This window comes from Olea europaea, unplaced genomic scaffold (assembly GCF_002742605.1).
Source record: "Olea europaea var. sylvestris unplaced genomic scaffold, O_europaea_v1 scaffold2993, whole genome shotgun sequence".
Classification (NCBI taxonomy): Eukaryota; Viridiplantae; Streptophyta; class Magnoliopsida; order Lamiales; family Oleaceae; genus Olea; species Olea europaea.
In genome coordinates, this window is record NW_019248576.1 from 48195 (window position 1) to 61463 (window position 13269).

Consider the following 13269-nt stretch of genomic DNA (forward strand, 5'->3'; position numbering starts at 1 on the left):
TTTAATTTGTTTTTGCACGTTTCATTCCACTAGTAGTGAAAACTGAGGGGCTGCCACTTGGTCCAGGGCTGTCTTCTCTGAAACTTGAATTTAGCATGGCCAGTTCACGTAATTGCTGCCTCTTTATAAAATCCTGCGTCTCATCCTGCAAAAGGTGAAAATAAGAACGCAAAAAGTCAACAAACCAATTTCTAATTTAACAAGCATGAATTGGTCAACATATATACAGTTAAGATCAAAGGTAGTTTAATGAATTAATGTCTGAAGAGAGCGGACTAATATCAGCCAGCATAGTTTACGGGTACATTCAAACTTTCATTTCCAACATATTTCCTTCTTTGAAAATTGAAATTTATAGAGCAGGATCAGAAGAAAGAATCATAAAAATGTTGAAGTGTCTATTGATTCTTCAAAAAGAATTGGATCGAGATGAATACCACAGGCTTGAGAAGTTCTTCTATAATCTCCTGGGCTTGCCTCAGTCTGATGTCAACAATATTGGCAGGTAAATCAGCCTCAATCAAGATGTGAAGTGGTTCGTTCAGGTGCTCATAGCCTGGTCGTCCCCGGTGCTTCTCTTCCTTCGAATTGGCACGAATTAATCAAATTAAAACTTAACCTTGCTGGCAGAAATATACTAATTGGCAATATACATGAATGTTCTTTGTTATCGATCAACTGTATAGCTGTTTTACAATGAACTTGCAGCATTAATGACAACAAAAAATGAATTATACTAGAAAAAGGTACCTTGTCTGGGTCCTTTATTGAACCTTTTCCTCTAATATATACACGGCATCCTGTTGTGACTTCGACTCTTTTCAGTGAATTTCCTCTAGGGCCCAACAGTCGCCCAACAAAATTGAACTGCCAATTCCAGAAATTGTAATGAAGTAAAGAAAGGAAGATTCTAATCCTAAAGATTGAAAGTGAACTATGATGAATTCATGGAACTCAGTAGGATAAACCAGACTACTAAAAATTCTTACATTTGGAAAGTTATCTACAGGAATATCTAGGCGCAAAATCTTTTTCACAGTGAATGAACTAGGACTTGCTGGTGCCCCTTGCCAGTCCATTGTCATTCCAGGAGGCCCACTCAGTCTCTGCCTTGCAATGAAGAATCACAGGAATTAACTTTAAATTTCGAAGATGAAAAAAGAGAACTATCTATTGAGGATGAAAAAAGAGAAGGATCAATGGAGGCTCAGCAGTTACGGAACATATAGAATAAACTAAATGCTTTAACTTCTGAAGAAAATAATTGAACATTACAAGATATTCCAGCTCAAAACATATGAAACAGCCTTTCTTATCAAAAGAACAGAAACTTTGTTCAAACAAGAATCAAGAAATTCAAATTTTATACAAGAATTCCTCAATCTATTCAGCAAAAAAGAGAATATTGATTATGTTGCTTTCCAACAGTAAAGTAAAATAGACAGATTTGAAGAAAATGTTTTACTTATGTCCATAAAGGCCAAAAAACAACTCCACAATTGATTAATGAAACTTTAGATGCATATGAACAAGCACGAGGTCAGTTAGAGTCCCACAACATTCCAGGTGACAAACAAGAAACAAACACCAGAGGTTCATAATTTGCAAGATACAGTAGATATGTCCTGATAAGAATAAGATTATAACTCATTAAATTCCGAATACAACAAGAGGAAAATGATATATATTTTAATTAAACTTCAGCTCCTTTACAATGGTGTTGCTTCACCATCTTTAGGTTGCTTAGTGCACTTGAGAATTCAGCAAGCCACTCCGACTGCAAACTTGAAGTTTCTATTCATTTCTATGAACACATGTTTAGTTTGGCAGGAGACAGAATTTTTAAACTTTAAACAAATATAATCACATAATTGAGTCTCTAAATTGGAATAGGTACTATAAATATTTCAATGTTGTCAATAATATGCTGAACAATTCAAAGTACTTGGTTAATTCAACAGGATGAATCCAATCACTGAAATAGTAAGTCATGATAAATTGGTTGATTGCACCAAAACCATATCAATTTTTCAGTGGCAGAACTTAACACAAATTTTTCTAGTTCTTCCGCTAGCACCATCGCTGCTGATTTTGTCATAAAGTTTGCGTCAATTGCAACTGGAGTTCGTCAAGGGACTGTTTTGAGTCAAGATGTACATGGTATTGCAGGGAAGCCGAATGCTGAGGGAAAAACATGAGATATTCTATTTGCATAGCAGTTGTTTATTTCAAGAAACTGGATTCAACAGCAGTACCTTTTCTGTAATTACCAGGAAACTAATGGGGCATTTGTTTCCCATTTTTGTAAAAATGAGAACGAAAAATATAGCCGTCATTGGACCCACGCAAGAGATAGAAATTCAAATTTGGTTGTTTAATGTGATGGATAACGGTTATATTTTTCATTTTAATGGGGAAATAATGGGAAACGGGGGCTAAATTGCTCAATTCCAGGAATATATTTTGAAGAACTAATGATTAGATGCACGAGCCACATCAGTTCTCATTTGTTGGCAAATCTACTCAGATTCTTTAGCAACCAATAAATGCAGGGAATTAAGATGATTAAATAAAATTTCTTGAAGTCTAGAGACAGCCTGGTACTCGTCTACCACAATGTTTATATAGAGATGGTGCTCAAATGAATATATTTATGTAAAATAATAATCTCAGTTAAATAATCTAAACTATTAATCTTAAAAATAGGCATTTTCCCTCCTTTGCAGTAAAGTGAAATAAAAGAAACATCTTTATTGACAATCACATAATGCTTGTTTACTAAGAGTCCATCTAGTATTTTGGTTTTGTGTGTGCGCGCGCACACATACACACATGCATTAGAAAAAGATTTGACAATCAAAAGATTCATGTCTCATTCACGAAGGGTTTACGCCATTATGGAGGTTCTGAATTGAATGGAAACATCAGCCATTTTCATTTAGTAATACATTAGATAATAAAAAGAGAGGATTTATGTATTATTCATAATTTAGAATGCTTTTTTTTACATTGAACACTTAGGTGCAATAGGATTGTCCATAGAGCAAATCCACATTGGTATACATGAAACTCACTTTCAAACACTGCAAGCATCCTAAAGAAAAAACAGAAAGTCAAAGTAATGCAGCTTCTTTTTTGCTATCATGTTATTGAGAGGGGAAGAAAAGATAAGTCCCCAGTCAAGTTCAACAGCTTTCACAGAGCAAGTGCAATTGAATCATCATGTATCCCATTTGACATTTAGAGCTTTTAAACCTCAAGCATCAGTTCAATAGAAAAATATAACACGGTGAATCGTTAAGGACGGACACCTCCCCCTCCCCAATCCCATACTCTAAGCAGCCTACAGAGATACCAAATGTAGATCACGCAATAGCAGTTTCTTTTTTGGCATAATGAGATTGCATCAACTGAATATGGATTGTAAGAGACGCGAGAAAGTAATTGGACTAGAAAACCAACTACCTCTTGAGGAAGTCCATTCCAACCAGCTACATTTGATAAAAGATTCGAAGAAGACATAGGACTGGGACTTCTATGTCTTGATCCATCAAGTTCATTGAAACCTTGGTTTGGCATCATTGCAGAAACTCGTATGATCTCTGAAAGCATGCACCGGCAGTGAAATTGTGAGAATTATACTTCAAGTTCAACAAGACAAATCTGTAGAAATCTTATAGCGCAAGGTAACTTAACAAGAGAAAAACTGCATTACAAAGAGATACCTAAACAAGGAATTTTCTAACTCCAATTTGAATACCACATGTATAAATCACTCCACATGAACAGAAAATCCATAAATGCTATTATCACCATTAAAAAATATTAATTAGTGTCTGAAGAACAATGCCAAAATGTTCCCCAGGAAATGTACCACATGATGCTAAGCCTTTGTTTGATCCACATTCTTTGGAAAAAATGAATTCTTGTACCGTGTTTTGACATCGTTGTAACTACACATTCCTCAATAAAATAATATTACACGCAAATCCAAAACTTTTCATTATTTTTTAACCACACATTTCCCATCAATACACTTTTCAAAAATTCATTTTTCCCCTTAAAATGGGGCTCAAAAAAGGGCTAAATATAAAAAATAAAAAATGCCAAGATAAGCAAGTAATGGAGATTCCTTGGTCATGGTTAATTCCTCGAACTCGAACTGCTCTGCTGGAGCTCCTCATGAAATGAGAAGTTTTATGTATAGTCTGGGCATCAATTTTGGGACATCAATGCCAATCATATAGATTTTCTTTTCTAGCAGTTCCCTACTCAACAAGTACTTTGACACATCTTCCCTATAAATAAGCAAATATCTGTAGTTAAGTCAATACATAACTTTTATTTATAACTTGAACTGGAAAATATTTAGCAGCGTCTTTGCTTCAAAATGCATGAAATTTTTTTTACATATAATTGGAGTCTGCTCTAAACCTTCAAATACATTTCTGACCCACTTGTTATAGGCTATCAGGAATTGCTCACAAACTTTGGCAACATTATCTATTCACATATATGTCCCAAGATCACATTTGTGGCTAGATTCACAGCACACCACCATATCAAAATATTTGAAGTGCATTGGTTAATCTTGAGCATTTGGGTCCCCTGACTCCACTCTGGCACAGGATTATATTCAAATTCTCCAAATGCAACTTATACACAATCATTTTACTTCATTTCCAGGGCAGAGCACTACCAAAAAGCTCCAATGAAGATGAACATTTCACATGGACGACTGGGCATCTTTACAGCACGTGTTCTTCTCTCATACCCCTAAAATTAATCATACAGCAGCTAGAAACCTAGCAGGTACGGGACAGAAGGTCCGTTTTTCAGGCACATAGTTATATCTAATCGAATTAGTACATCAAGAAGCAAATAGTTACTGCCAAATCCCGCAAAAAATACAAGTAAAAACACTCAAAAACCCAGCAATCCTAGATCTAACACATACTGGAAGTATCAGTAATCAAAATTCACCTTGATTCAAGAGTCTGCTGCAGATGGGAAGAACCTGCATGAAAGGCCCAAGCTTTTGATGCTCCGCCAACAGCTCTTGCAAGTAGTGACTACTAATGTTTGAAAAAGAAACAACAAAAATAAAACCCATGGGAATATCGATCAAATCATCAAAATCAATTCAAAGTAACTAATTGAATTAAGAATCTAAATATTCAGAAAATAGTAAAAACATACCTGTCTATATCTGGTGTGTTTCTAATCTGTGGAGACGCAGCTCTTGCAGGAGAGAAGTTGGGATTGTAAAGGCCAGACATAACTTATCAGTCAAACGGTTACAGCCTTTCAGAGCTCAGTAGAATCGGAAAAGAAAAAATGAAATAGAGCAAGAAGAGATAGAGTCTTCCAAAAGGGTTTGTGTAAATAAAAAAATAACTATCGAAAGGTCTGTCAAATTTGCTGAAAGGAAAACCCAAAATCTTCTACCTTTTTCATTTTTCGTTTACTTTTTTACATAAATACGCAGAACTTAATAATAATGAAAATAATTGTGCCGTAGACAGCGTTGCACGCTACTTTCTTAACAACAGTAGATTTTATCATTTTTGTCAAGAAAACGAAATGTGAAAAGCACACTCGTGTTATGATTGGCAGTGGTGAAAGGGGATAAATCTGGACGGTGGCGCGTGAGAATTTAACGGAGGTAAAAGATAATTAATTTTACCATGGCGGAGGACTGAGTACTGCTGCGGCTGAGGTGGCGCTAGGTATCACTGAAGAGCTGCCAATCCGTGGTCTACATGCAGGACCGAGTGTGGGGCAAGGGCCCCATTGGGAGCATGCTGCCAATGGTAATAGATGGTGCCAACCAAGTCTTAGCTGGACCGATTATAGCTAAAACGGCGTCGTTGGCATCGATATGCTACAGTATAGTTTGTCCAACTATTTTGGCCTTGCGCTATTCATTAGCATCCTAGCTGTACTCTTATGATGCCGTTTGGTATAGATTTGGCATAATTTTATGAACAAATTTTCGTGTTTTTTTTTTTAATAATTATATTAACACCACAAAAATTAGATGAGTTATATGTTGAATCAAATGTCAATGTCACATATAATTTTTTTTTGAGCGTTCGATAGATGAGTAACATAAAGTATGATTGAAATGTATGGATGATAAAATATTCCGTCTCGACATAGCACGATACAAGGAAGAAAAACATGGCCCCGTCTTGACCTTTATTTTTATCTTAAATTTAAGTCTTATTTAAAAAAGAGAAAGAAAAAGTAAACAAGACAGGAGATTGGAATATTTTGAATCCCTACGTCAACCATGTTCGACCTCTTAAAAATCCGAAACAAGGTAGGGACGGTTGGCTAACCTTGCATTGCCCCATTACATCCCTATTGAAATAAACAGTGTTCTAAAAAGCATAATGCGTGACAATGCATGGAGGTCAAACTATAGGTTATGCGAGGTATAGGCGTAAAAATACGTTTTCTTATTTTAATATCATTTTAATTTTTAATCAACCGAAAAATTGTTTAATAATTAAAAATAATACCTGTCAAACATTTAGAACAAATTTATAGGAAATTTATACATTTTTCCAAAGTTTTCAACAAAAAATAGATTTCCTTTGTTCAAGGCTTCAAACGGCTATTTTAAATTTAGAACTGACGAAGTGAATAAATCAACATTTAAGTTTTAACTTAGAAAAATTGTCATAATAATAATAATAATAATAATAATAATAATAATTTTTCACGCCTAAGTTCTCATAATCGCGCCTAAGCGCACATTAGTGATTAACGATTATCGTTGACCGTTAAATAAGGTGCTAAGTCACTTGACTTGGCGTTTTCGCCACGTATCGTGCATTATCGACACCTAGGAGTAGTCAATGCGCACCTTTTGGAATGGTGGAAATAGTTTTAAAGTTCAAAATTGCTAGATGTGCATGTAGAGGTTCTGAACCCCTAATGACACCTCACAACGAGGGGTTAAATTTTGGCCATTTTTTTATTTAGGTGGGGTCCACACTTTATCAATTATTTAGCCATATTCTGTACATGAGGAAAGATTCTTTAAAGTTTCATGAAGCAAATAAAATGATTCCAAGGCTCAACGATAAACGTGACACTGAGTATTTTATCGCAAGTTTGATATTTGTTCAACATACTCGATTTTTACATATAAAAACTCTAGATTTCCATAGCTAAATCAAGATTTTACCTGATAACTTGACATATGTCTATAATATTACATATTTTATCAATGAAAATTTGTCATTCCCCTCATCAAACTATACATAAGAGATAAAACTCAATTTGAAATTTTCTTTAAGCCCTTATTTGGCCCTCATTTTTTGAAATGAAAATAGATGAAATAATATTTTTTTTAAAAAAATTAGTGGTTGAAAAAGAATGAAAATTTTTCTGTTTACATGTAATATTATTTTATGAAAGATTGTGTGGTTGAAAATTAGAGAGAGAAAAATGAAATATAATGTAATGAGGCCCAAACGGGGCTAAGATATTCTAATCAATGACAATATTGAATCATCAATTCTAATCTCTACGTGTTACCACTATATATTTTTTACATTTGTTGTACCAAAATACAAAATTGCATGAAAAGAAGGACATTCAGAAGAAGGAAAAGAAAAGAAAAGAAAAAAAAAACACCATTTACAACTCCATATTTATGAATTAAAACATTGCGCAACATTTGTTCAACAATCAATTAACAAATGGTTCACAAAAAATTACATTTTTTGAAAATTTATATACACGAGGGCTTAACTATACAAAACAATTGTACACGTGGACAAAAATTTTAATGGAATCCCCATAATAAATGAAAAAGAGAGGAGAAACAGACAACAAGATTCATAAGAACTAAAAGAAGAAAACGAAAAGAAAAAAATGACAAGTTAATTTATGTCTTTTTCACATAAAATTAAGCAGCAAGAGCGACACGATGACAATCTTTGTGGGTAAGATGTTGACGAATGGAAGATCGATTTGTGATTGAGTTGAATGAGTGAAACAAATTGATTCTAGATTTGAAGATGATTAAAGGATTTTGAGATCTAGTTGAAAATTGAGAAATTTTAAGGATATTTTCATCCATTTAAAAAAAAAAAAAAGACAATAGATATGAACCTTTCAGTTTTTGATCATTTCTCAAAATGAGGTGTCAAAGTTTAACATTTGTCACATTTCTTGCAATTTCCTCAATTATAATTGTTCAACATAACAATAATATTTTCGTATAAAATTAAAACATTATTTAGGGCTCATTTGATAAAATTTTTACTTTTGGTAAAAGTACTTCTCAAAAAAACTACATTTAACTGAAGCCAACAATCCGTTAAAATATTTTTAGTCCATGTTTGGTATTGATTTTAATTAGATTTTAATTTAAATCAAAGTCAAATAATCAACATTAACCACATATTTCAAGAGTTTCACAATTTTTCAATCACATATTTCAAAAGTTTTTATCAAAATCTACGAAAAATTAAATTTTAATCCCATCCAAAGAGGGGCCGAGAGACATTTTTGACATTCAAAATCTTCCCAAACGGGCCCTGGAAAAATAATACATTTCACTATAAAATCAAGGGAAAATTGCAGCAGAGGCTCCAAACCTTTAAAATATTAGCAATTTTTCAAACCTTTAATTTGTTACAACCTTCATCCAAATCTTTCGAAACGATGCGACGGATGCCCTTTTAGATGGAATCTGTCTAATTTTCCATTAGTTGACCTAAAAAATTATTTTTAACTACACTTTACTCAATTTTAAAAGGGTAAAATAGTAATCTAATATTATCCCCATCCCTATTCCCTTTCTCAGTGCTCTCTCTCTCTCTCATCCTCTTCTATCTCAGGTTCACAAAATGGAGAAGTTTGTTACGAGCACGAAGCAGTTGTATCAAGAGCTTGAAGTATCGGCAGAGCTCGAGCAGAATCTGAGGCAAATGAGGGCTGGTGCTAGGGGTGTAAGCGGTCCGATTTTATCGATTTTTGACTGATTTTCAAATCAAACCGTTTAAATCGGTTTGAGAAAAACTCAAACTTAAACCAAACCATTTTGAACGGTTTGAAAAAAACTCAAACCTAAACCTAACGATTTGGTCCAGTTTTAAACCACCGGTTTCACCATATGTTTTTTTCCGTTTACTTTTATGTCATTAATTCATTGAATTCAATATATATTTATATCTTACTAACAATAAATCTAAAACAAACTAAACCCCTATTTGAACCAAATTTTTGAAACAAAAAAATGAAAATTTGGATCATTATCCCACAAGTCCAACCGCCTTTGTTGACCTGCTATTTTATGTGTGGGACCTAACCTCCTCTCCAACGATCAATTTTCTCGTTATGATGATATGAAAAATATGGCTAAAATAGAGGCTAAATATATATACTATAAATTTAAATACCAACTAAATCAAAGAAAATTATAATAAATTAAAACATTGTTTTTTTTCATTTTTGTTCACCTTTTTTAGTCTAATGACGACATAATAACGTTACAATATAAGTCTACTAAATTAGATATAAGGCCCAAAAAATATAATGATGTTCAATAAGATCTCGTGATCATCATATCTGAAAAAAGATACTGATTAGACAAAGAGAATAATCAACCACAATAATAAAACAATTGTTTATAATATCTAAACATAACAATTACACAAGTTTACGTTTGTATGATGTTATGAAACGCATTTAATTTCAGATTCTTACCCTAAATTTGTTCCAAAAAATTATTAATTTGAAACTTTATTCATAGCAAATATTATCACCGAATGTCTAAGATTTCTTTGTATCCGATTTGGTATAATAGACTACTATTCAACTTTGAAGAGGTGTGAAAAATCTGAAAAAGAAGTGTGTGGTGTTGGTGGCTTAAGACTGTGTTGGATGTCGGCTGGAGTTCATCTAAATTCTGAAGAGGAAATGACTTTTGATAGATTATGTTAGTCTTGAAATTATTAGATATATATTAGGATTATTGGATGATAATAATAATAATAATAATAATATATCTGTATTAGAAAATTAGAAATTGAAAAAAATACCCACAAATGAAACTATTGAATTTTACATATTTGGATGAATTTTAAAAAAAAATCATTTTTTCATTTTTTTATTTTTATATATTTTTTCGTTTATTCGGTTTGGTTTTAAACCGCAATTAAAATTCTTAAATTTAAACCAAACCATTTTGACTAGTTTGGTTTGGGTCAAAATCATTTCGTTGATCGAGTCCACGAAACACCAAACCGATGGTCTCTAAAATTCGATTTCGGTTCGATTTTCCGGTTTGACAGTTTTTGCTTACAGCCCTAACTGGCGCTGATATGGGCCAAGTGGATTTATTTGGGTTTCAGCGAAATGTACTGTGGCAATGTTTGGAAGTGAAGAATCTTCAGGAGATGTCTTCTTGGCTTAGAACATATGACTATATTGTTCCACTGCATTTGAGATCCCCATTTATGATTTTTGAGATAATCAAGCATCTACATAGAACAAACCAGATCGAAAAATTTGAGGACCATAATCAGAATGAAAGCGAAAAAATTTTCTAATCTGGAAATTTGAGGATCATAATCGTGTGCAATTGTCAGTTTATACATCTTAAAACAAGTTGCATATGTCATTTTTTGATCTGGGCAGGTCACCATTTTGAGAAGAGGGGAGTCATTAGATTCTCTGAATCCGAAAACTAACAGCAACAAAAAAATGGGCTTGCCAAAGCAGAGTCCAATTGATGATATGGTGGTTTATGGGACAGAAAGAATTGGTTCTGACACTCCAGAAATGGTGCTAAAGCAGATGTTGACCTCCAAAAATGGCTCCTCCACGTGGCCAACTTATAGCTACTCCACATATTCCTCCCTGCGTAATGAACAAACGGTCAGGCGCACACGGTCGGAACCGACGGGGGTGGTGGCGACCATATACACTCTGACGGTCAAGTCAGATTTGGGTGGTCGGAACAGTGCCCAGGGGCTACACAAATCAATCAATAAAGGGGGGGAGGAGGATATATAAACTTGTTATGGAATGCTATGTATTGAGAGTTTCATTACCTTTGCCTCTTGCCAAACCTTGGGTATTTATAGGTGGTATAAACCGCGGGATGTGGAACGCGTGTATACATCTGACGGTATGAAGTGTCTGCTCATAGGCGTCAATCAACCGCGCTTGTAGAGTGGGCGGACAGTTTGTTTCCCCCGAGTTGAATTGACATAAAGTTGATAAGTCACATCAAGTAGCCTCATGGGGACGTCAAATCAATTTAAACCTTAGGTACAGGACAAATCTTAAATTGGCGACGGATCTTCTAACCGGGGTCCACTTGATCTCGACCTCGGAGGTGAGATGCTTCGGCAGATCAGTAGTAGGAATCGATATATCACTTCGGAGAAGCTTCGGGAGGGTCGTTTTCAGGTCGGAGTGGGTGGTGAGATGGCACTTCGGTATCGAGGCGTAACAGTGGTCCCCCAAATCCGGGGATGAATATTTATATTATGCGCGGATTTGCTTTCCTGACCGGGCCACGAGTCATGGGGTCGATTCGTCGTAGCAGCCGAGGTTAGGATAATAGGCAGATGCGGGGCATTTGCGTCAGGCGCGTCCCAGATTTGTGAAGTTGGAGAAAGGGCTCAGCTGCCGTCGATGCACTGACAGAACAGGTCGACGCGTGGGGATAGCCGAAACTTTGTAAAGCATGGGAGGAAACGCAACGTCCGAGGCGATGACCCAATGGGGCGTTCGCGTCAGGTGCGTCCAAGCTTTGTAAAGTTGGAGGAGGAACTCATCTCGCACCGATGCGTTGACAGGAAAAGGTCGACGCGTGGGGAGATGGCTGAAACTTTGTAAAGCATGGGAGGAAACGCAACGTCCGAGGCGACGACCCAATGGAACGTTCGCGTCAGGTGCGTCCAAGCTTTGTAAAGTTGGAGGAGGAACTCATCTCGCACTGATGCGTTGTCAGGAAAAGGTCGACGCGTGGAGAGATGGCTGAAACTTTATAAAGCATGGGAGGAAACGTATGTCCGAGGCGACGACCCAATGGGGGGTTCGCGTCAGGTGCGTCCAAGCTTTGTAAAGTTGGAGGAGGGGGAGGAGCTCATCTCGCACAGATGCGTTGACAGGAAAAGGTCGACGCGTGGAGATATGGCTGAAACTTTGTAAAGCATGGGAGGGAACGCAGCGTCCGAGGTGACGACCCAATGGGGCATTCGCGTCAGGTGCATCCAAGCTTTGTAAAGTTGGAGGAGGAACTCACCCGAGGCGACCCAAACATCCAATGATTTGACAACTGTTGCGTGTTTCCAAGGTGACAGTTGGGTGCCATGCCCATTCTCCTAAAAGGCTGCTGCGGCTAGTAATTATTATTGACGACTGGTTGTAACCGAAGTGACGCGTTTCAATTTAGCGTGAAGGTCACAGCGACATCTTGGGCGTAGATCAAATCTGGCGTTTCATTTCAACGGCCCGGATTGAGGATGCGACGAACGGTTTAGATTGATCGCATTTGAATTCAACGGTGGAGATTGGAATTGTTTTTCCTATAAAAGGAAGACTCTGGGGCTTTCTCAGACTTTCTACTTTTGCAAGATTAAAATCATAATTTGCTCTCAAATTTTCGGCGATTTCCGGCATTTTGCAAGCAACTCCGGCGAGAAAGAACGACACTTCCGGCGATCCTACACCATTTCCGGCTAGGAAAAACTTCCAAACCCGTAAGTTCCAGCACCCATTTGGACTTTAAAAAATTTCTTAACGAATGGACTCGGAAGGGAGTTCTGGTTTGGGGAGGGGCTTAGAGATAGTGAGGGTGGACGAGCTCACTGTGGCGACCTCCTCAGAAATAGCTGGGGCAATAATGGGGAGGGAGAACATATGGAAACGACCAGCTAGCCCCCAGATACTTCTGTGCATTGGGGGGCGTCGGACGACCCATCAAAATTAAGGGAGGCCGACCTGGTTAGACTTAGGACAGAATATAGGATCCTAGACAGTGTAGACTTGATCCTCCCCGGGCCGGAAGAGAGAGCCTGTTACCCAAGGTCGGGCTGTGTGGCTATTAGCGAGGCGATCCTTAGGGCCGGACTTAGGCTGCCTATCCACCCATTCTTTAGGTTGGTGCTTAGGTCTTATGGGCTAGCCCCGACGCAGCTCAATCCAAACTCCTGGAGCCAGATGGTGGGCTCCTGGATGTTGTGGAAAGAGGCGTCATTAGGGGTGGAGATGCCCCTTTCCGTTTTCCAGACC

At 36.6% G+C, this 13269-nt stretch overlaps 1 protein-coding gene across 2 annotated transcripts; it reads right to left on the reverse strand.

Moving 5' to 3' along the window:
- LOC111384753 (KH domain-containing protein At2g38610-like) lies at positions 1–5561 on the reverse strand. Of its 2 annotated transcripts, none has more exons than XM_023009076.1 (7): positions 5200–5561; positions 4984–5072; positions 3466–3602; positions 990–1106; positions 751–867; positions 438–581; positions 1–145 (listed from the first exon to the last, which is right to left on the reverse strand). In XM_023009076.1, the coding sequence occupies exons 1-7, from the start codon at positions 5277–5279 to the stop codon at positions 2–4; spliced, it is 828 nt and encodes a 275-aa protein (XP_022864844.1). In that variant the 5' UTR covers positions 5280–5561; the 3' UTR covers position 1. The 2 variants fall into 2 exon arrangements, with proteins under 2 accessions (XP_022864844.1, XP_022864843.1); XM_023009075.1 differs by having other exon boundaries at positions 4984–5075; positions 5200–5558.
- Positions 5562–13269: the final 7708 nt, after the last annotated feature.

Bases quoted from the DNA above. Each gene is read 5' to 3' on its own strand.
- LOC111384753 (XM_023009075.1), bottom strand. From the start codon at position 5,279: ATGTCTGGCCTTTACAATCCCAACTTCTCTCCTGCAAGAGCTGCGTCT. The intron at 868-989 runs GTAAGAATTTTT...TGGAATTGGCAG, and splicing joins CTGTAGATAACTTTCCAAAT to TTCAATTTTGTTGGGCGACT. The intron at 146-437 runs GTATTCATCTCG...CACCTTTTGCAG, and splicing joins AAGAACTTCTCAAGCCTGTG to GATGAGACGCAGGATTTTAT.